At 37.0% G+C, this 23,004-nt stretch overlaps 4 protein-coding genes and 5 non-coding genes across 10 annotated transcripts; 7 read left to right on the top strand and 2 right to left on the bottom strand.

Moving 5' to 3' along the window:
• Positions 1–125: 125 nt before the first annotated feature.
• Positions 126–7,599, bottom strand: med22 (mediator complex subunit 22). 2 transcript variants are annotated; one of them, XM_051658630.1, is made up of 5 exons: positions 7,506–7,599; positions 4,016–4,174; positions 3,830–3,910; positions 3,302–3,510; positions 126–1,549 (listed from the first exon to the last, which is right to left on the bottom strand). In XM_051658630.1, the coding sequence occupies exons 2-5, from the start codon at positions 4,136–4,138 to the stop codon at positions 1,360–1,362; spliced, it is 603 nt and encodes a 200-aa protein (XP_051514590.1). In that variant the 5' UTR covers positions 4,139–4,174; positions 7,506–7,599; the 3' UTR covers positions 126–1,359. The 2 variants fall into 2 exon arrangements, with proteins under 2 accessions (XP_051514590.1, XP_051514597.1); XM_051658637.1 differs by lacking the exon at positions 126–1,549 and having other exon boundaries at positions 2,002–3,510.
• A 696-nt stretch (positions 7,600–8,295) lies between these two features.
• LOC127431290 (small nucleolar RNA SNORD36) lies at positions 8,296–8,365 on the top strand. Its single transcript, XR_007895560.1, has one exon. It is a non-coding gene; the product is annotated as a small nucleolar RNA SNORD36 (small nucleolar RNA).
• Positions 8,366–8,416: 51 nt separating this feature from the next.
• Positions 8,417–11,805, top strand: rpl7a (ribosomal protein L7a; the record flags this gene model as incomplete). Its single annotated transcript, XM_051662960.1, has 7 exons — positions 8,417–8,561; positions 8,779–8,928; positions 9,225–9,365; positions 9,620–9,699; positions 11,091–11,221; positions 11,445–11,514; positions 11,655–11,805. Coding segments are annotated over 7 exons (822 nt in total), but the record flags the coding sequence as incomplete, so codon positions are not given.
• Positions 8,608–8,679, top strand: LOC127431294 (small nucleolar RNA SNORD24). The gene has a single exon (XR_007895563.1). It is a non-coding gene; the product is annotated as a small nucleolar RNA SNORD24 (small nucleolar RNA).
• Positions 9,006–9,075, top strand: LOC127431298 (small nucleolar RNA SNORD24). The gene has a single exon (XR_007895564.1). It is a non-coding gene; the product is annotated as a small nucleolar RNA SNORD24 (small nucleolar RNA).
• LOC127431279 (small nucleolar RNA SNORD36) lies at positions 9,784–9,860 on the top strand. Its single transcript, XR_007895554.1, has one exon. It is a non-coding gene; the product is annotated as a small nucleolar RNA SNORD36 (small nucleolar RNA).
• LOC127431285 (small nucleolar RNA SNORD36) lies at positions 11,272–11,347 on the top strand. Its single transcript, XR_007895559.1, has one exon. It is a non-coding gene; the product is annotated as a small nucleolar RNA SNORD36 (small nucleolar RNA).
• A 6-nt stretch (positions 11,806–11,811) lies between the features above and the next one.
• On the bottom strand, positions 11,812–20,184 carry LOC127424266 (surfeit locus protein 1). Its single transcript, XM_051669291.1, is given in 11 exon segments — positions 11,812–13,101; positions 13,345–13,356; positions 13,358–13,424; positions 13,563–13,725; positions 13,900–13,972; positions 14,076–14,267; positions 14,354–14,436; positions 14,526–14,541; positions 14,543–14,563; positions 14,565–14,650; positions 20,149–20,184. Coding segments are annotated over 11 exon segments (816 nt in total). The 3' UTR covers positions 11,812–13,034.
• Positions 19,743–22,238, top strand: surf6 (surfeit 6). Its single transcript, XM_051669279.1, has 5 exons — positions 19,743–19,990; positions 20,310–20,408; positions 20,585–20,782; positions 20,874–20,953; positions 21,156–22,238. Exons 2-5 carry the CDS (start codon positions 20,315–20,317, stop codon positions 21,867–21,869), a joined length of 1,086 nt encoding a protein of 361 aa, XP_051525239.1. The 5' UTR covers positions 19,743–19,990; positions 20,310–20,314; the 3' UTR covers positions 21,870–22,238.
• The last annotated feature ends 766 nt before the right edge of the window (positions 22,239–23,004 follow it).

Genomic DNA, 23,004 nt, shown 5'->3' with positions numbered 1-23,004 from the left:
TATCAACAAAATGTACCATTGCTCCAAAGTTTTGGCTTTGAGGATTGTAACAAACTAAAATGGAAAGATAGTCCTAAAATAGCACAGCATTAAAGCTAATAAAAAAAAAAATAGCATAAACCGAGAACTTTTCCTTGGCTGACATTTTTGAAAAAATGCAAAGCCTTACAGTGCACATCATCTACAGTGTGTAACATACAGTGAAATTTAATAGTGTATTTTGATCTGTGAGGACAAAGGGAGAAACTGAGATTTAAAGGGATGGTTCACCCAAAAATTAAAATTCTCTCATTTACTCCCATAAGAGTATGACTTTCTTCTGCTGAAGGCACAAAGATTTTTAGAAGAATATTTCTGCTCTGTAGATCTTTACAATGCAAGTGAATGGGTACCAACATTTTAAAGCTCCAAAATGTACATAAAGGCAGCATAAAAGTAATCCATAAGACTTCAGTGGTTAAATCCATATCTTCAGAAGTGATATGATAGGTGTGGGTGAAATGCATATCAATATTTCAGTCAGTTTTTACCATAAATTCTCCTCCCTGCCCAGTAGGTGGCAATATGCACGAAGAATGTAAATTGCCAAAACAAAAGAAAGTAAAAGTTGAGTTTGATAGTAAAAAAGGACATAAATATTGATCTGTTTCTCATCCGCACCTATCACATCACTTTTGAAGATATAGATTTAACCGTGAAGTTTTATGGATTACTTTTATGATGCCTTTGTGCTTTTTGGCGCTTCAAAATTACAGTAACTATTTACGTTCATTTTGAGGACCTACATAACTGCAATATTCTTCTAAAAATCTTTGTTCAGCAGAACAAAGTTAAACACATCTGGGATGGCATGACGGTGAGTAAATGATGAGAGAATTTTCATTTTTTGGTGAACTATTACATTAATTCTGTGCAGCATGCTTACTGAGAAGTCTACTTTTAACTTTCAAAAGCACTGTTAGTTTATAACAGCTTGTTAAAAGGCGTGTGCCAAAGTCATTTAATTACAGAATTTCCATTATCATGAAATAAATCTGTACTTTCTGTAGGACAATGATCAACATTAAGAGCTGGCTCAGTATAGCATAGTTGTAATATCACTCAGTCCAACTAGTCTAAGCCAATAAACAGACAGAAAGACAAAAACACTTCAAAATACCAATGTGAGTTAAGAACAAAGCAAGCTATCAAGTTGCGATATTGAAATATTATAGTGTTATTCAGTGTCACTATTGCAGGACAAATGAAATCATTCCGGTTGATTAAATTCACAAGTCCCTAGATTTAAAGTCTGCAGCTGGAAGCTTATGATGTTACGCTGTGTAATCTAGTTGGTCCACTAAGGAAACTGCCCGTCTTTCATGACTGCTCACTAGTGCTGCTGCCATGGCCGTTGAGGTGACGTTGCATGGACTCCTGGGTACCCAAGTGATCTGAATCCTCTGTGTTGACACGTGAGGGGTCAGGGGTTGTAGCGGGGGACCCCCAACTGTCCTGCCGATGAAAGGCCTCACAAAGTGGCAACTCAACACCATCCCACTGTCCACAGCTAGAAACGTTATACACACACGTTACACACAAACTAAAATTTCCTTTGTGCACTTCTACCTAAAACACACTGAGTTAAGCATTAGCAGTATAGTGTATGAGAAGTGTTGAATATTAATTCATAATCGCAGTACAACATGTCAATCAGTAAAAGGGCCACATACAAAACTCACACAACTTTAGAAGGAAATGGGAAAGGACAAGAAGGGAGAGGAAGCTTGATTGGTAATGTGTGGTCACATGATGTTCGTACTAGTCTGTCAGCTCACATTGCTCTTCTGTTTGCTGTGTTTCTGTGCACTGAAATATGTGTGTAAAGCATAATAGAATTTCTCAGTAGATTAAGGCAAAAGGCTGTAAGCAGCAGAGAATTTGAACTATGCACTCAACAGACAGGCAGAAAATGTGTTTTAATTCTGAGGCGGGCGAAATAATAAAAATGGACACTAAAAGTGCTCTCTTTTCTTTCTGGTTTATTTATGAAATTTGAAATGACCAGTTGGTCTGTTTGTGGAAAACCTGACAAATATTGACACATTTGGAACAGACACTAATGTGACCAACACTTATTGTACTTAATAAGGCACCACAAAGAAACACAGTGTAGTGCAGTTTTAAACCACTGAAGAAAAAAAAAAAAATTTTACATTCTGATTTTGATACATATGCCAATGAAATCTAAAGATTTTGCCAGTATACACAAACTACAATAAGTGTAACAGAGAGAAAAAAAATAAATCAATACATTTATATGAATTATATAGTAAAATTCCAAAAACATTTGATTGTGCTCTTGATCTTAATAAACAATGTTTCCAGTAAGGTAAATTAATAGGTTTCTTAAAAGTAATTTATTCCCTATGCAATAACAATAGCACAAATTAAAAAGTGTGTTGAATTTTGTAACTATTTTGTAAATTAATTTCATCCAACATTAATGTGTCCAATCCCATTTCAAATAACATAAAATTTACATTTTTCTTCAAAAATTTAATTATTTCAAAATTACATTGGTGCGCTTAAAAGACAGCTTGTATTCATTAGAAATCTCAGAATAGGAATACTGATCCAGATTTATCATATCCTAATCTCTATTAACACACCTACTGTACCAACACTACCACTGAGAGTGAACACAAATCCTGATTCCTTGCAAGATAACAGAATCTTTTAAGGCAGTTGTGGGAAATGATTTACATTCAAATTCAGTTCTTGTGCAAAACCAGTTATACAGAAAGGGATAAATCATTTCCTTTTCTTTGGTATGACTGTAATATAGAACTGACATTTTATTAGTAGTGCATACACCACATAAAGATATGATGATGTCTGGATTGTTGTAAGTGTCTTAGTCCATCAATTGACTATGTGAGAGGACAATCCACTAGTGATAAGTTATAGGCTTATCTGTAAGAATGAACATTAGGCATAAATGGTATGGTATGACTGAGTACATGTGTATGGAGAACCAACCTGGGAAAGTTTATTCAAATAAATGCAGCAAGCCAGAATGGTTAGCAAAAGATATTTTAGTAAAATGACCAATGGTTTGATCCTAAAAAAGCATTACCCAATAATTGGCTTTTTGTTTTAAATACCTTTAGGCATATTAATGGCTTCATGATTCACCCTGTGTGTTTGTTTGTAAAATGATGCACATATGCATCACTGTGAGTGCATGTTTATGCCGTTGGTAAGCAATGGTAGGCAGAGGTGACTGCACACATTTGTGGGATCACTGGTCTATTTGTACCTGGAGGAGTAATACTCTTCCTCGAGCTCATACAGGTCTATGGCGATCTCATCACGCAGGGAGATGAGCTTCTTGTCGCATTCTTCCTGCAGCGTGCGCAGCTGCTGATTGCGAAGACTAATGGCCTCATTGACAGAGGGAAAGTCATTCAGGATGAGGAACTGCTTCAGGTCTGAGACAAGCTTCATAAGAGACTCTCCTGCACGTACCTGAAAAGACAAAACACACACAAAACAACACCATGTTTTTGTTTGATGTAATGTTTATCCATATCTGAATTGCCTGTCCCTTCTTAATATTCAAGCATATTGTCATTTGCAAGTAAGAGGTTTAACTTCATTAAAATACAACAGATCAGTCCCTCTCAATCCTGCTCCTGAGGGAAACCCAGCATTGCACATATTAGGAGTCTCACTAGTTTGACAAGATGAATCAGATACATAAGAGAGATATTCAAAAAGTGCAGTGCTTAGGAACTGGATTGAGAAACAATAGAGGTGAAAGTAAAAGTGACACTGCAGGTCTTACGATGTTGGCAGCTCGCACATGCATTTCATAGTGGTCCTGCTCAGCTTGTGTTGCCCTGGAAACCTGGGTCTCATCTTCCACCTGAACAGGTTGTGATCAATCAGATGACTCTGGATTATTCTACAGTGTCTCATAGCAAAATCACACCATTATGCACATCTCTCTGCAAAATGCATACCAACATACCTTGGCAGTTTTGATTATTTCCGTAAAATTGTCTAGAATTGACCTGATGTCATCTTTAAGTCTTTTGTTGTAGTTCTGCAGAAGAGTCTCTTTGCTTTGCGGGAGGACTCTTTGTGTGGCCATCTCATTCAGCGCTCTTCAATTACACCTGACTCAGTGCTAAAGGATCGAAAACGAGTTTTATTAGAATTCATTTTCAAATAATTATAGAGCTGGAAAATATGAACAGTTATATAAAAGCACAGCTGCATTTCTATAATGCCATGCATCGCCACTTACATCCTTAAATTGCAAATATTTGTTCTTTGCACTTCAAAGTCTATCCACCTTATTTATTCAAACAGTACAAAACAGGCCTTACAAAAAAGTTTGTCATGACTAAGTAACAAAAGAAGCTAGGCAGCAGCAAAAACATAATAAATACAAATAAATAAAAACATAAATTACAATTTAAAGAAAAGTAAAAAAACAAAAGGGCTTAATCTTTAAAGACGACTTTCAAAAATGCCATAATTGTGCGCATTTTTGTTACGCATTATAATGGTTTGTAAATCACCACCAACTCAGAAAAACTGAAGGGTTTTAAAGAAAATGCATTCATGCAGGCCTATATAATATTTTGACAAAATCACAATATTATTGACCACAAATTCAACTCCGGGGTTCACTTCTAAAAAACAAACATTGGCGACCAAAAGTTTGGAATAATGTACAGATTTTTCTCTTACTGAAATAAATTGGTACTTTTATTCATCAAAGTGCCATTCAACTGATCACAATGTATAGTCAGGCATTAATAATGTGAAAAATTACTATTACAATTTGAATTTTTTTTTCAGAACTTCTTAAACTACTTCAATGAGTTCTCTTCAAAAAATCCTCCACGTGCAGCAATGACAGCTTTGCAGATCCTTGGCATTCTAGCTGTCAGTTTGTCCAGATACTCAGGTGACATTTCACCCCACACTTCCTGTAGCACTTGCCATAGATGTGGCTGTCTTGTCGTGCACTTCTCACACACCTTACAGTCTAGCTGATCCCACAAAAGCTCAATGGGGTTAAGATCCATAACACTCTTTTCCAATTATCTGTTGTCCAATGTCTGTGTTTCTTTGCCCACTCTAAACTTTTCTTTTTGTTTTTCTTTTTCAAAAGTGGCTTTTTCTTTGCAATTCTTCCCATAAGGCCTGCATCCCTGAGTCTTCTCTTTACTGTTGTACATGAAACTGGTGTTGAGTGGGTAGAATTCAATGAAGCTGTCAGCTGAGGACATGTGAGGCATCTATTCCTCAAACTAGAGACTCTGATGTACTTATCCTCTTGTTAGTTGTACATCTGGCCTTCCATATCTCTTTCTGTCCTTGTTAGAGCCAGTTGTCCTTTGTCTTTGAAGACTGTAGTGTACACCTTTGTATGAAATCTTCAGTTTTTTTGGCAATTTCAAGCATTGTATAGCCTTCATTCCTCAAAACAATGATTGACTGACGAGTTTCTAGAGAAAGCGGTTTCTTTTTTTTACCATTTTTGACCTAATATTGACCTTAAGACATGCCAGTCTATTGCATACTGTGTCAACTCAAAAACAAACACAAAGACAATGTTTTGCTTCATTTAACGAACCATATAGCTATCAACTGTGTTTGATATAATGGCAAGTGATTTTCTAGTACCAAATTAACAATTTAGCATGGTTACTCAAGGATAAGGTGTTGGAGTGATGGCTGCTAGAAATGGGGCCTGTCTAGATTTGATCAAAAATGACTTTTTTCAAGTAGTGATGGTGCTGTTTTTTACATCAGTAATGTCCTGACTATACACTGTGATCAGCTGAATGCCAATTTGGTGAATTAAAGTACCAATTTCCTTCCGAAACATCAAAATCTGCACACTATTCCAAACTTTTGGCCGCCAGTGTATGTTATACTTTTATAATTATAACTAAGTCAAGTGCTGAATATTTCAGCGTTAACTAATCACGTTTTTTGGGAACTTTGCATGAATAAAACCCATTCTGTGTTTTAAATCTGTCTAAAAAATAATAATAAAGGATACATTTTATATCTAAATCTTAAATGAACAGATCAATATTTAAAGAGCACCTATTATGTTTTTTCAAATATTACCTTTCATGTAGTGAGTTATATAGCTGTTTGTGAATGTAAAAAAAATTCTGCAAAGTTTCAAAAATCAAAGTGCACGACAAATGGATTTACTGACTCCCAAAAGAAAGAACCGATTCTGAACACCTGAAACGATTCGTTAGTAATTCCAGACTTACTTCCCGTACTAACCTACGTAATTTGGTAACAAAAAACCCGCCTCTGGTCTGTTTACATGTACAGCCAGTGCACGTTGTTAGCCTGTTAGCTGTTAGCCTCTGCTAACCGGCTAACTCACGTTACTGTCAAGCTACATATAAACTTACCACTGAGAAACGTCCTGTTCTAGTTGTGATGGTGGTTCAGGTTTATCTTCCGATGCATCATTGTCGGACTCGTGCTCAAATTGGTAAGGTAAAACAGAAATTTTTTCAGACGGAGCTGAAACTTGGATATGGTAGTGGGTGTTTCCTTTCCGACACGTGCTGTAAGCGGTAGACCAATCAGAGCAGAGTAGGCTCTCTGAAAGGAAGAGTTTAGAATGAATCCTTTAGAACGGATCATTGAACGAGTCGTTTTTGACACTGGGAAAAAAAGGTAATGCTGCAATTTAAACTGAGCAAATTAAAGTGTTTTTTGACCTTGGATGCATGTAAATCTATTGTATGAGACCTTTAAAACAAAATTAGGCACGTTTAAAAACCATAACAGGTGCACTTTAAGTCCTTTTTTTATCATCAATCACCACTTTCACATTCTTCTTTTTTTGTTTTTGGTGATTTGCATTCTTCTTGCATATTGCCATCTATTGGGCAGGCAGGAGAATTTATAGTAATAAAGGACTTAAATATTGATCTGTTTCTCACCCACACCTATCATATCGCTTCTGAAGACATGGATTAAACCACTGGAGTTTTATGTTTTACTTTTATGCTGACTTTATGTGCATTTTGAGCTTCAAAGTTTTGGTACCCATTCACTTAAATTGTACTGACCTACAGAGCTGAAATAGTCTTATAAAAATCTTAATTTGTGTCCTACAGAAGACAGAAAGTCATATACATATTGGATGGCATGAGGGTGAGTAAATGATGAGAGAATTTTCATTTTTGGGTGAACTATCCCTTTAAGGTGGAAACATTCTGTAGTAAACAAAATAGATTTTAGCACTTTGTTATTACATCTTTTCTCTACATAACGGAGGCCAGAAATAGACAGCTTGTTATCACAGGTGAATGAAACATAGTCTCTTTGATCAGCTGAACTATACCAGGAGGGGGAAAATCGCGACAAATAATGGGCCTTAAGTTTTTGTTAGTGTTAAAGCACTAAAATAAATACACATAACTTTACTACAATTTAAAGTTAATAAAATGTTGAGAACTACTTACAATTTGTAAGCATTATTCTTGTAACTCCTCGCATAAACACGAACGTCCCGCTTTTATCCTGTCGCGTGCATATAACGTCACCACCAAACGTCGCAGTAGTTAAATTACCCACAAACCCTTCCTTCTTCCTTTCCGTCTGATCCAACATGGTGAGTGTCTGATGCTTTTCACAGGGAAGCCTGCACTCTTTTAAAATCCTTAAGCATCCTGTATCTGGTGTAGTCTAGACTTTAAAAAAAATGTCGGTTATAGATAATAAAGTGTCCGTGCTCTCCATCTGAACAAGAATTGTAATTATTTTAAGTGGTTACATTAAGAACAGATCTTTTTGGTATGAAGTGTCCTCTTACTGTCACAAGTCCAGCCACAATAACGGGCGCATTTAGACTTCACGCTGCTTATAGTTGTTCTTCTCGGTACTGTAGAAGAGACATTTCAAACCGGTCAAAGTGGTTCTTGTTGGTACTGTAATAGACGTATTTCATAATAATTTACTATGGCTGTGTCATAGGTTCTAAACACGAATGCTAACTCGTTAGCTTACTTGTTTGTTAGGCCAAAATGAATCCGGTCGTACTGCTGGCATTTGCTGAACACAAAAGCGCTGTTACATTCTCTACACTAAACCGCCTATGAATGATAAAATGGATGTTAAGTTTAGTGGAAATATCTTTTGTCTTTGGATCCATATGTGAATGTGTGCGATGCTAAATTCATCCAAGTTGCAACGAGGCATGTGAGAAACACAACTTGGAAGTTGGTGCCACTCGACCAATCGGCTCTTTGGCTTTTGCTGTGATGTCTTGAATTTCTTCACCTGAAACTTTTGTGTAGATCAGATCTTTCTAATCCTGAGCAAGAGCCACAAAAACAACGTTGTCTGTGAACTTGTTGCTCAAAGGGGATAATAAACTCATCTGTTTATCTCTCCTCAGCCTAAAGGGAAAAAGGCTAAGGGGAAGAAGGTGGCACCTGCCCCTTCAGTCGCCAAGAAGCATGAAGCCAAGAAAGTCGTGAATCCCCTGTTTGAGAAAAGGCCCAAAAACTTTGGCATTGGTGAGTAGCAACTGGGCTTTTGAGGAGAGCTTAACCTTCATACAAGTGCAGATGATGTTACGAATATTTGCTATCTTAACAGCAATGCAGACAATCTCCCACCAAGATCGCTGATGCATTTGTGTTACTATTGGAAAAACCAATTGACAAGTTGTTTACCTTTTAATGTAGTTTTATTACAGATGAAACTCATGTACTTCAATCATCACCTCTCCAGGTCAGGACATCCAGCCGAAGCGGGATCTGACCCGATTCGTTAAATGGCCACGTTACGTTCGGCTGCAGCGCCAGCGGGCCATCCTGTACAAGCGTCTGAAGGTTCCCCCTGCAATCAACCAGTTTACCCAGGCTCTGGACCGCCAGACTGGTTAGTTATTGACTGGAGTCTATATGGATTAAAATAGGTTGTTGCTACAGCAATGATTTGCTTTCAAATGCTTGATGTGCAGATGATGTGAAGAATATTTGCTATCTGAATTGTCGGTGTAGACACCCCACCAAGATCACTGATGCACTTGTTGCTTGGTCCAAATTTGTTGTACTTTGTCACTTTAAATTCTATTTGAATATTTGTGAACACTTTTGTTTTTCTTGAACAATGTAGACTTCATTTAAAAAGTGCCGATATGGCTCGTGTTACATTTAAACCTTGTCTTTCTGCAGCTACCCAGCTGTTCAAGTTGGCCCACAAATACAGGCCCGAGACCAAGCAGGAGAAGAAACGGCGACTGCTGGCTCGTGCTGAACAGAAGGCTGCTGGAAAGGGTGACGTACCCACCAAGAGGCCACCAGTTCTCCGTGCAGGTGAGTCTTTTGGGATGCTAGGGTTTGCCTAGTATTTAATCTTAACTAGTGATGCACAGTTTTCAAAATTGCATGGGTTTGGTTATATTTATGTTGTCAGCTAGCATCCAGCATCACATTTTGGTGTTTAGTTTAACCATACCATTTGTATTCATGGCATCTACCATATTGCCAGCATCTTTCGGAATGTGAAAAACTTGTCTAGACAGTGGTATGTTTTGATATTTACCACGTTAACACATAATCTTTCCCAGGTGTGAACACAGTGACCACACTAGTGGAAAGCAAGAAGGCTCAGCTGGTCATTATTGCCCATGATGTTGATCCCATTGAGGTGAGCGTCAAGACTTTTTTGTTCCACCGGGATGTTGCAAAGAGGCATAGCCAATCTTTCTGTTTGAAATCATGTTGTGGGTGTCTGCAATGATGCTTTGAATTTCTTCACCTGAATTCATGCTGAAGATTAAAATACTAGCTTTTTTAACACTGAGCAACAACCACTAGATATACATGGCATACCTCTTATAAGAGTGTTTTTAATAGGTGCTTGTTGATATACAGCTCTGGAAAAAATTAAGAACGCCGCAAAATTGTCAGTTTCTCTGGATTCCGTATTTATATGAATGTGTTTGTGTAAAATTAACACACGTTTTATTCTATAAACTATTAACAACAATTTTCCAAATTCCAAATAAGAATATTGTCATTTAGAGCATTTATTTGCAGAAAATGACAACTAATCAAAATAACAAAAAGGATGCAGTGTTTTCAGACCTCGAATAATGTAAAGAAAACAAGTTCATATTCATTTTTAAACAACACGATACTAATGTTTTAACTTAGAGTTCAGAAATCAGTATTTGGTGGAATAACCCTGATTTTCAATCACAGCTTTCTTGTGTCTTTGCATGCTCTCTACCAGTCTTTCACGTTGCTGTTGGGTGACATTATGCCACTCCTGGCACAAATATTCAAGCAGCTCTTCTTTGTTTGATGGCTTGTGGCCATCCATCTCCTCTTACTCACATTCCAGAGGTTTTCAATGGGGTTCAGGTCAGATGTCTGTACAAGGTTATCTTGAAGGAAAACTTAATTCCTTCTGCTCTGACAATGTTCCCCAACTCTGAGGATTGTTTTTTCCAGCAGGACAATGCTCCATGCCACACTGCCAGATCAAGACCCTGTCATGGGTAGCCCAATCTCCAGACCTGAACCCCATTGAAAACCTTTGGAATGTGATCAAGAGGAAGATGGATGGTCACAAGTCATCAAACAAAGCCGAGGTGCTTGAATGTTTGTGCCAGGAGTGGCATAAAGTCACCCAACAGCAATGTGAAAGACTGGTAGAGAGCATGCCAAGACGCATGAAAGCTGTGATTGAAAATCAGGGTTATTCCTCCAAATATTGATTTCTGAACTCTTCCTAAGTTAAAACATTAGTATTGTGTTTAAAAATGAATATGAACTTGTTTTATTTGCATTATTCAAGGTCTGAAACACTGCATCTTTATTTTGATCATTTGTTATTTTCTGCAAATAAATGCTCTAAATTTTTATTTGGAATTTTTGGAGAAATGTTGTCAGTTTAAAGAATAAAACAATGTTATTTGTACTCAAACACCTATAAATAGTAAATCCAGAGAAACTGATGATTTTGCAGTGGTCTCTTAATTTTTTTCCAGAGCTGTGTAATCGATGACTTGCTTATTTAAATGTCTTGTGTAGCTGGTGGTGTTCTTGCCTGCTCTGTGCCGCAAGATGGGTGTCCCATACTGCATCGTGAAAGGCAAGGCCAGACTAGGCAGACTGGTGCACAGAAAGACCTGCACTTCTGTTGCCTTCACACAGACCAACCCGTGAGTAACATACATACATGCTCAAGTTGCATTTTCCTGTGCTGCACTTATGGCTATGATGTCTGAATTTCTTCATCTGAACAAACAACCGTGTGGTATCAAAAGAGCTTTTTAACCCTGAGCAAAGATTTGCAGTCATGAACTTATTGAAACCTTATGCCCATAATGGTTTTGTGGCTAACAGTTTTTTTTTTTTTGTTTTTTTTTTTCCTCCCATCATTAGTGAAGACAAAGCAGCTCTTGCCAAACTGGTGGAGGCCATCAAGACCAACTACAATGACAGATATGAGGAGGTCAGTTTATGTGCTGCAGAAGTTAACAATGCTACACAATTGATAGTATCTGTTGAACACAAGTCCATGTCAAAGCTTGTGTTACGAGTCTGTAATTGATGAGTCTATTACTAATCATTTCTTTTTAATTCTTTCCTCAGATCCGTCGTCACTGGGGAGGTAACGTCCTGGGTGCTAAATCAACTGCTCGCATTGTTAAGCTTGAGAAGGCAAAGGCAAAGGAACTGGCTACTAAACTGGGTTGAGTTCCTGCAATCTGTCTTGTTTAATAAATAAATGTCCACAAAAGTTCTCGAGTTTTACTTTTTTTTTTTTTTTTTTTTTTTTGAAGTAGGTTTAACAAACTTTTCAAAATGTGTTTTTGGTTACTCTGCTTAAATATTTCAAAATCATTAGTGAAAACTCTACATTTAGACACCGTATAATGACTAATTCACTACTTGATCTTTAATTTTGGATCTGCACCTGAACATAATTTAAACCACCATATAGATTTAGATGGCCATATCTAATTTCATATTTACAGTTTTCATAATTGAGACCTTTTCCCAGTAAAATGCTGCTGCTAAATTTAGTACATGCAGATTAGGTGTAGTTAAAGGGATAGTTCACCCAGAAATAAAGATTCTCTAATTTACTTGCTTTCATGCCATCCCAGATGTGTATGACTTTATGCTGAACACAAAGATTTTTAGAAAAATCTAATCTCTGTAGATCCATGCAAGTTTTAAAGCATGACCAGACCTTTCAAGCTCCAAAAATCACATAAGGGGAGCATAAAAGTAATCCATATGACTCCAGTGGTTTAATGTTTTCTGAAGTGATGCAACTACTTTGGAATCTATTTCAATCATTTTATTAAATACATTTTCACTTTCAAAATGTAAAAGTGGAGATTTATAATAAGGACTCAAGTATTGATCTGTTTCTCAACTAAACCTACCATATTGATTTCTGAAGACAGATTTAACCACAGGAGTCATATGGATTACTTTTATGCTGCATTTGTGATTGTTGGAGCTTGGCAGGTGTGGTAACCTTGCACTTACCTGCAGAGCTGAGATATTCTTCTAAAAAAATCTTTGTGTTCAGCAGAAGAAAGTTGCATGTGGGATGGCATGAGAGTAAATGATGAGAGAATTTTAATTTTGTCTGAATTTTTTTATTTTTTTTAGTCCTACAGAAACACTTTTCCAAAAATGAAACCGCACAGCTTACTATTATTCAGGCATGCAACTTTCATGTGAGATATTCAGTCTTAGAGGTCAATTTAGATTTTCCCTTCAAAGGCTTTGTATTATGTCCTGAAGGTTTCATTGTATCCATATAATGCATAAAAGAACTATATATTTGCAAGCAGCGGAGCTTGTTCATTCTTGCATTACAATTGCTTGTGCTCGCATAAAGGCTTTATTAAACAAATCCAAGTCTATAACAACAAAAAGTGCTGAATTCAACACAAAAGCTATGACATTCTATAGAGCATACACCATAAATAAGGGCACAGTGCTGAATAGTTTTTACAATGCAATATGCTTGATGAACTTTGCATACCACATGTAGGAGGTAGCAGCACACATTCCATACCTAGAAAGACCGCACAATTATAATGTAAATCAAGAACTGTTCATCTCAAGCTTATCTTTATGACTGAATCGAAGTTACTAAATTAAAAAAATAGTATTAACATTTAAAAAAAAATCATAATAATAGATTTTTGATTCATGGTGTAAGTGTACTCACATAAGGATTTAAGGTAAAACAATCCAATCTTTGATGTATTTTTCATACTTTAAAACAATGATAATGTATTTGAAATATTTAACACACCATGTGATGACATTGCATGTGTTCATTCCTAAAGGTCACTCTTGTCTGCCCTCCTATTGGTCCACCGGGTATTGTGCTGTCTAAATGGGGGGGGGGGGAATTATATAATAAAATTTAATTCACATTAGCAGTCCTATGACGTAATCACAGGGCAAAACTATGTATCTGTGTATACTAAATATTCACACAAATGTTGGTATATTAGGAGCATCTCTAACCAAACACAGCATAAATGAAGATCTCCTCAGAAGCAGTGACCTTTGCCATGGCCTCCAGGTCACAATAGTGCCACCTGTTAGCTTCCACATTGTTTTGAGGGACAAATGGTTTCCGTTGCTCCAATAAACGCACCATGCCAATAAGGTCCACTTCCTCTGTCACCTTTTATTAAAATAAAAACCCCAAAACAATCAGACCTACCACTGAGAAAAATACAAACCAGGCACGTTTATTACCTTAATTTTTACCTGATAGGCTATCGGACTCCGAGTAATTCATAAAAGAGTGAGGAGTGTGTATGTTTACAGTAGAGGCCGTCAAGAAAGACAGTATTACCTGTCCCTTCATCCTGGTTTCTGGTCTAATCTTATATTTGAGGACATAACCTCTGTTCACCAAGATGGTGATCCTGGGACATAAAACGGTAACAAAAACACCTGTCTTAATGCAGAATGTTTTAGCCCAGATTATAGCAAGTGAATTAAGTAGAAGTCGAATGAGTGTGTTTGTACCCCAGATCAGTACAGTAGAATGGTGTAATAACATTAGCTCCACTCTCCCCACTGGAAGAAATCCTGCCTGCCTCCAGGGCCTCTCTCTCAGGATCCACAGGAGAGCGGGGCAAGACGTACAACTCTTTAGAGTGATCAAAATGTCCACGCACCTTCACTCGCCTGTACTCTAGCTCCTTAATTTCCGTCGGCCAGATTATATCATTATATTGTTAGTAATATGAGCATACTAACACTGATTCAAAAATGTGGAGAAGGTAGAGTGTTCAAAGACTCACTCTACAGGCAATGGGATAGGCACTGAAGTTGTCAGGCTCTGGAGTTCACGGATCAGCTCCAACTTCCACTTCCTTCGTTTCAACTGCAACATCAAATGGAAGGCTTTTCACTAAAAGGTAATTCCTGTTTTAGATATGGATTTCATCAGACACACAACACTGATGCCTGTACCTTCCATGTTCCGAGACAAGGTGGTGGCAGGTATCAACGAGAAACCACTTCAGAAAGTTGTCTTCTCCTTTCTCTGTTCGAGTGACAGTGGAACTTGACTGTCGACTGAATCTAACTAGTTTACCAATTAAAAAAAAAACAACATCTACGGATTTCAGCATTTGGGAATTTTTTACATTACATCAGTCTGTGCAAATTTTCAGTACAGTTGTAATGGACTAACTGTTTGTGTATGGTCTACATCTTGCAAGTGTATCTTTTGACATTAAAGAGGTCATTGTACTACACTGCCTGGCCAAAAAAAGTTGCATAATCTAATATTCAGAACTACGTGCTCCACTGACTCCTCTTCCTGACACCCCTCACACAAGCCTGTCTGGCATTTCCCTAACATTTTCAATGTTATGTTTTGTTTAGTGCACAGTGCCCCAACCTTAACCTTGTCAACACAATTTCTCTCTCCTGTTTCCACTACCTACCCTAGTAACTTTGACAGTCTTTTGAATTTGATATAGATGCCTCCCTTTCCCCTCTCTATCCCACCTTTCTTGCCACATTTGGTTGATTTGTTTCCCAGATTACACATTTAACCTATGCTTTACTGATACTAATTTGCATTTCTATATTTTCTTTCTTTAAAGCCCTCTTTGCCAACTTATCCACCCTCTCATTCCCCCTCACCCTACATGTGCTGGAACTCACAGAAATTTTACCTGACATCCCTGATTTGCTATTCTCATGAATACATAATTAAATAAATGTCATCCTTCATTTAGACAACAGGTATAGAAGGCTATTCCTATTTTATATGATATAAATAACATAACAAAGAATTACACAGAACTTCAGCCCAATATTAATATACTGTATGTTATGGTCTGAGAAAGACATGCAGTGGTGAAAGGCAAATGTCAAGAAAATGTTTTTTATAACTGAAAAAAATGTTTTTGATTTAGGTTTATTTCACTGTATAATTAAGCTTAATTTTACTGTCCCCAAAAGGCAAAAAGCAGTAGCATTTTGTAAATGTTAAGTTATTACCAAAATAATGAGTCTCTATCTGTCTTATAAAAGGCGGTGAGGACTCTTTTATAATCCAGTGAAAATACTTCAGTGTTGGCTCTAGTAAATTATTGGTATGTTTAATGTTCATTTTTATTCTGTTGTTGGTCTTGTATTACTGTCAAACATATTTGTGCATTTGAGTTGTATTAAAAACTACACAAATGAGTAGCATCCACATTTAATATTAGATAACATCATGAACTATGCATACAGAAAGTCTGTATCTTCACTGTGTTTCTGTTGTTTCATCTAACCTTAAATTACACCACAATAATAATTGAAACAGTACACTACGGCAACTTAAACAGCTTGGGTAACCACATTATCCACCAAAACAAACTAGGCTTTTAATGGCATGCATGATGGCATTTAACTTAACAAGATCTGCTTAATAAATGACCCATACGCAATAAAACAATGAATTTATAAGAATAATAGCTAAAACTGTCAACGATGTTATGGGCAAAAAAATTAAATAAAAAAACATTCATGCAAAAGATATATTTAGAAATGTTGTCAACACTTTCCATAAATAAGCTGCATATAATTTTTTATTTATTTATTTTTTGCTTGCGTTAAACAAGGCAAGCCCTCAATTAGAGCTGTTATGCCAGTCATTTGACAATCCCCAATGATTTTACAGAATCAAAATAACTGAAGTAAACCAAAGACGACATTGCAGAAGCATGATTTTAATTGAAATTAAAATGTACCTTTTCGCTAGCGCTTTCAGCAAATATAACATTGGTGCTTTTATTATGAAGGAGGAAAAAACTACTTCCCCTCAAGCATGCGAGTGGTTGGCTGTTCCAACGACAAGCCCCTCCCACTTACAGTTATTTTAGCAGGTACATCCAGCTGCCATTGACTGCTGCCAGCAGGTAAAAGCAAAGGGACTAGAGGAAAGAAAGCAGTACCATGGTGGACAGAAGAATGTAGAATGGCAATTAAAGAAAGAAATAGATTATTAAGAAAAGTAAGGAAGACTTTTTCATTTGAAGATTTTATCATGTACAAGAGAGCTTAGGCAAATGTTTTGAAAGTGGTCAGAACCGCTAAAAGAAGGCAGTGGAGAGATTTTTTGATAGAATAGGTGAGAAAATAGATATCACGGAAATATGGGGAATGATTAGGAAGATGGGTGGGATCTAGAAATGTAATAATATTCCTGGTCTAATAAGTGATGGAAAACAATTTATTTCTAATAGTGAAATAGCAGAATTGCTTGTAGAATCTTTTGTTAAAGTACATAGCAATGAAAATATATCTAATGAAATGAGATGTAGAGAACAGAGTTTGAGAGAGAACCCAAACATTTTCGACAAAAAAGACATTAATGGAGGAACAATTAATGTTCAATTTTCAATGTGTGAACTTAAACAGGCTCTAGTGGGTGTGAGACATACATCCCCAGGGAAGGATGAAATTTGCTATGAAATGGTTATACATCTTTCAGATTCCTCATCGTGTAGTATTTTGGGTCTTTTAAACATGGTATTGGAAGAAGGGAAGCTGCTGTCCTCCTGGAAACATGGAGTTATCATACATATTGCAAAACCTGGGAAAGATCATTCAAATCCAATGAATTACAGACCCATAGCTCTAACATCAGATCTGTGTAAAATAATGGAAAGGATGGTGATGTCACGTCTGACATATGTGCTGGAAAGTATGGGGCTATTAAATCCAAAATGGGTTTAGGAAGGGTCGCAACACAATAGATTCAATTATATGTCTTGAGAATGATATTAGAAAAGCTCAAGTGAACAAAGAAGTACTAGTGGGAGTGTTCTTTGATGTAGAGAAGGCCTACAATATGACGTGGAGGGAAGGGTTATTAATGAAACTGGAAAAAAATAGGAATAAAAGGGAAATTATATAATTAGATTATGAGTTTCTTAATGGACAGGACAATACAAGTTAGGGTGGGAGAATCGTATTCAAAAATATATTCAACTGATAATGGAATGCCTCAAGGAAGTGTTTCAAGTCCTGTACCTTTTAATATAATGATAAGCGATGTGTTTTCCAATGTAAGACCTGGGATAGGAAGATCAATATAAGCGGATGATGGAGCATTATGGAAAAGAGGAAGAAATGTAAGTTATGTGGAGGGAAAAATACAGGAGGCTATAAACGAAGTAGGAAAGTGGGCAAGATGTTGGGGATTTAGATTTTCAGTTTCTAAAACACAGGTAATATGTTTTTCAAAAAAGAAAAAAGGCCTAAAGTTAAATTAAAAATGTACGATCAGATATTAGAGCAGGTATCAATGGTAACATTTTTGGGAGTGTGAATGGATTCAAAATTGACATTCAGAAGTCATATTCAGAAAAAAAATCTGACAAATGCAAGAAGGGATAAATATACTTAGACGTTTGGCTGGAACAGACTGGGGTGCTAGCCGACAATCACTTTGGAGAATATACAGTGCTCTAATCAGATCTACAATTGACTATGGTAGTTTTGTATATAGCTTAGCATCGTTGTCATGGCAGAAAAAGATTGACATAATTCAGTCACAGGCATTAAGATATGTTGTGATGCATTTAGATCATCACCAGTAGTATCATTACAGGTGGAAATGGGGGAATTGCTTTTAGTTAAGAAGAATGCAATCAAGAATGGTATATCTGACTTCAGTAAAAGGACATGGAAACAGTCACCCATTAAAGAAAGTACTGGAGAAATGCTGGGAATATGAGTATTCAAAGTTGGAGAGCTATGGATGGGTGCTGATAAAGAAGCACAGTGAATAGGTATAATTGATGTGGATGTTAGTCCAACAATAGAAATGTCTATTATGCCACCTTGGTTTTTTCCCATTCCTTCAGTCAATCTCCAGTTGAAGAATGTAATTATGGATGAACAAAGATGTATTTCAAAGCAGCTGGCAGTGATGCAGTATTTAGAACAGAAATACAATCTTTGTTTGCAAATATACACTGATGGATCAAAAGATCCAGATTCTGGGTGAACAGCTTCAGTAGTGGTCATTCCCCAGTTTAAATATATAATAAATAAAAGGATAACAAATCATTTATCTGTTTACACAGAAATAATAGGGTTCAAAACAGTGTTACTATGAATGCAAACTTTAATACAGTGAGAAAGTCACTCTATTAGCATAACATAAATATATATAAATAAATAAAAATTTCCAACATACTTTTGAATGTCCATGTACTAAAATAAAATATTTGATGTCATGAGTGTACCTTCATTTACTATTACTGATATTTTGAATGGCCATGGAAAATGAAGCAATGTGATAATTTTACCTGGTCGCAAAAAGTAGTCCGTTAATTTACCTGATGAACTTTCACCTTTTGCTGACCCTTTATGCTTAATGTGTGCTTCTAAATCACTTGCACCTTTATTAATCGCGTGTTCGCGGATTGACAGGCAGGAATTTGGCCAATAGTTGCTTCAAGCCTCTTATAATCGACCAATTGGTGTGCGAGAAGGCGGGACTTACAAAGAGGGGTTAAAGCAATGCAAATATGCGCACACACACAATAAAGTATTAGACCAGATGCACATCATAATGCAACTAAAGCCGAATCCCGGACATTTTCGCAAATTTAGAAAACCCAGCCGGACGCTTTTTTAAGGTCCGAAAAAGAGGACGTATGGTCACCCTAAGTAAAAGAAGAGAAGATTCGGTTATATCACATCTCCGAATAGGGCATACAGCACTTAATCAGTCTTTACATATCATAGGAAATCATGATACAGGCTTGTGTAGCACATGTGGACTACCAGAGACAGTGGAGCATGTGTTATTACAGTGCATAGGATATAATAATGAAACGGTGTCATGTTTGAAAATCAAATCAAGTCATTAGGTATGAACGGATTGTCACTTCAGAATTTGCTAAGAAAGTCACCAGAAGTTTATAAGGTTTTACTAGACTATTTAAAAGCAAGACATCTAATTAAAAGAAGTTAGTACAGATGTGATTTTTATTTATTTATTTATTTTTTTTTTTTTTCTCAACATTGATTCTCCACACTCCATCTCAGTAGGTGGCAGAAATGCACAATAAGTTTGTTTGCCAACCGCCACAAAACCAGAAGAAGAAGAAGAAGGCCGCTGCCAGCTGCCGATTGCACTGAACCCTTACTGAACATGCTGTCAGGGGAACTTTTTCACTGTAACCATTTCCGGGGACTGTGAACTCTCTTCATACACACGTGTGGAGTGTTTCTGAAAATATAGCAGATCTGACAACATTATTAGAGCTATATTATTTCAAGGCTTTTGTCGGATTTCGTTTTTATTCCTGTGAACATGTGACGTTCTGCAGCCTTTGTTTTTATACCCTTCTTCATTCTCCAGTTTCCAGTTCACAAGAGTGGTACCGTGAAATTTCGATTGTATTTTTTGTTTGCGCCAGGTAAATATTTTTCCTTGTTTAAACTCGTATAATATATTAATAGGTGTATTTGTATTTATATTTTTATACGAACATATTATGATCAGCGATATGATATGCTAGGCATAAAGTACTTGGTTTGCACTGCTAACTTTTCTGAAATATTTCGTAATTAGCTTTTCTGGGCTTTTAAAAATGTACTGTGGCAGTACCATGGTGCTACCATGGTATACGTACAAATAACCATTGTAGTACCATGTAACATGATGGCACCATGGTACCTTTTTTGTATGTGTAATTACTCATCTGTATCTGTTTTGTATTTATATATTTTTAATAGGAAATATGGCCAGCCTTGCTGCAAAGTATGATTACTTGGAGAAGTTGACCCATAAAGTATGTGTATCCCAAAACAAGGAGCCAAAGAAAAGACCCTATGGTAAAGTTCTGGTTTGTTAATTGCACATTAATTAGGGAATGCTCAATAGGTACCTACCTATAGCTGTAATGAAAGTGATGCTGCTGCTGTTGTTGTTTTTTAAATGTCAGTTTCTTAAAATCAATAGTTGAAGCAGGAATAAAGTAGTTTAAAGTTAAATTAATCCCTTTATTCAGTTCCGTTCCGAGGTAATGGGGTAAATGATGGTGCTCCTCCCAAGAAGATAAAGAACAACAAGCAGAAGCCAGTAAAAGGAAATAGTATAAGCTCAAACAAAAAGAAACCAGTGCCAAAGACCACTCAGCCTGCAGCACCTCCAGCACAGAGAAAAACAGTTCAGAATGGGACCTCTGAGACAAAAAAGAAGCCTGAGGGTAAAAAGCTTTTTGTAAGAGACAATATTAATATATGCAAAATGCTTCATTCTTTTTGAATGGTAATGCAGTTTAATTTCAACCCTAATAGGTGGAACATCACAGGAATTTAATGCTGTAGACATTCTTCGTCAGAGGCTTCACCAGAAGATTGAGGAGTCTCGTGGACAGGTACATGCTCCAATTGGACTGTAAGACTGAAAGTGTATCTGGACCATCATGTATTGTAACAGTTTGCTTTTACTTTATGTGCTGTATCTCATTTCACATATGGTTATATGGTCATAAGCAAAATTATGATTTTTGTAAAAAATTATGTATGAAGCCTTTAAAAGGTTTAAAGCCAAGTCTTTAGGTCTACCTTTTTTTTCAGGGCACTCCTAAAGATCCCTCCTCAGAAGAAGTAAAGAAGAAACGGGAGAAACGAAAGCAAGAAAGGGAGCGTCGGAAGAGAAAAAGGAAAGAATTTAGAATGAAAAAGTTTGCAGAGAGTGCAGACTTGCAGGCAGGAGAAGAGGACAAAAAAACAGAAATGCCCCAACCCCAGGCTAACTCTACGTCAAGCAAGCCCGCCAAAGATGAGCAGAGCTCCATGGTCTTCAACAAGGTGGATGTTGGGGAAGAGTATGTGGACAAAGGAACAAAGTTGATGCAGAAGAAAAAGAAAAGAAAAGTAAAAGGAACGCTGACTCCACTCACTGGGAAGAACTATAAGCAGCTTTTAACACGCGTTGAGGCGAGGAAAGCTCACCTGGAGCAACTTAGGGAGAAGGATGAAGGCAAAGCAAAAAAAGAGGAAGAGAAGATGAGGTGGACCAATATTCTCTACAAGGCTGAAGGTTTCAAGATCAAAGACAATGAGAACCTCTTGCGTGCATCCGTGAAGAGGAAGGAGAAAATGAAGGCTCAGAGGAAAAAGAAGTGGGCAGAGAGGAGTGAGCAAGTGGTGGAAAAGATGCAAAAGAGACAAGACAAGAGGCGTAGGAATATTCAGAAACGCAAGCAGGCCAAAGTGGAAAAGCGCAAAGAGAAGGCAAGAAAAAAAGGTTGTGTGCTGGCTGAGGATCTAAAGAAGGCCAATGTGTAGGCGGAAAGGGAGACGAGGTGAAGATATGTGTAAGGTGGAAAAGACAATGGAAAGACATAAAACAAATGGGAATTTTGGCTGTTGAAAATAAAAAGACTTTGCTTCATGGTCGGGTTGCCCCCTTATATTTTCCTTGTGCCCCCACAGTCAGATGGCGAAACAACTAAGAGAGACCTCCCTGGTCAGCCAAAAAGAGAACCTACTGCCCAGCCTCAAGGTCAATATGCCCCTGCCCCCCTTTGCTTTGTGCAGCGTTCCTCTTTAGACTACCATGAAACAGTATATTACACCTAGATAAAATGTCATTGTGAATAAATGTTGTCTTCACTTTTAAGATTTCAGATTTATAAAGAGCATATTTTGTGTTCACATCTTGTGTTTTTCTTACTCTGGTTCTCTTTTCATTAATGGCATTTTTCCAAACTGCATTTTTGTGCCCTTGAAGGGCACTGCAGGCAGGGGACACTACTTGAAGAGTCATTCCAAAAGAAAGTCAGAAAACAATTTTTTTTCACTGACACCTCCACAAGGTGGAGAAGGGTACATTCATGCAGTAATGCCATGCTCCCTTCAGAGTGCCCACATCAAAAGCTCTGTCCTTCGGGGTGAGTAGGGCATAGAGATGATGACGATTAGAATTTGCCCAATGTGTTTGGAAAAAATCATGTAAAAAAGAGTGATCATTACAAATTAGTTAACAACATATTAAAGGAGTAGTTCATTCAGTAATTAAAATGCTCTCATCATTTACTCACCCTCATGCCATCCCAGATGGGTCTGACTTTCTTCTGCAGAACACAAAGATTTTTAGAAGAATATCTCAGCTCTGTAGGTCCATACAATGCAAGTGAATGGGGTCCAAAACTTTGAAGCTCCAAAAAGCACATAAAAGCAGCATAAAAGTCATCCATAAGATTCCAGTGGTTTAATCAATGTCTTCCAAAGAGATATAATCAGTTTTTGGTGAGAACAGACCAAAATGTAACTCCTTTTTTGCTGTACATCTTGACAGCAGTGTCCTTGGCAATCATTATTTCAAGCTCGATTACACTTTCTTCAGCGCTACCTAGCTCTCTGTGCATGCGTAAAGCACTAGGAAGTGTAATCGAGCTTGAAATCATAATTGTGCCTAGAG

Source organism: Myxocyprinus asiaticus, chromosome 3 (assembly GCF_019703515.2).
Source record: "Myxocyprinus asiaticus isolate MX2 ecotype Aquarium Trade chromosome 3, UBuf_Myxa_2, whole genome shotgun sequence".
Lineage (NCBI taxonomy): Eukaryota > Metazoa > Chordata > Actinopteri > Cypriniformes > Catostomidae > Myxocyprinus > Myxocyprinus asiaticus.
This window is presented reverse-complemented; position numbering and strand designations above follow the sequence as displayed.

Bases quoted from the DNA above. Each gene is read 5' to 3' on its own strand.
- surf6 (XM_051669279.1), top strand. From the start codon at position 20,315: ATGGCCAGCCTTGCTGCAAAGTATGATTACTTGGAGAAGTTGACCCAT. The intron at 20,409-20,584 runs GTAAAGTTCTGG...CCCTTTATTCAG, and splicing joins GCCAAAGAAAAGACCCTATG to TTCCGTTCCGAGGTAATGGG. The intron at 20,954-21,155 runs GTACATGCTCCA...CTTTTTTTTCAG, and splicing joins TTGAGGAGTCTCGTGGACAG to GGCACTCCTAAAGATCCCTC.
- med22 (XM_051658630.1), bottom strand. From the start codon at position 4,138: ATGGCCACACAAAGAGTCCTCCCGCAAAGCAAAGAGACTCTTCTGCAG. The intron at 3,511-3,829 runs GTAAGACCTGCA...TTGTCTTTTCAG, and splicing joins ATGTGCGAGCTGCCAACATC to GTACGTGCAGGAGAGTCTCT. The intron at 1,550-3,301 runs GTACAAATAGAC...TAACGTTTCTAG, and splicing joins GAAGAGTATTACTCCTCCAG to CTGTGGACAGTGGGATGGTG.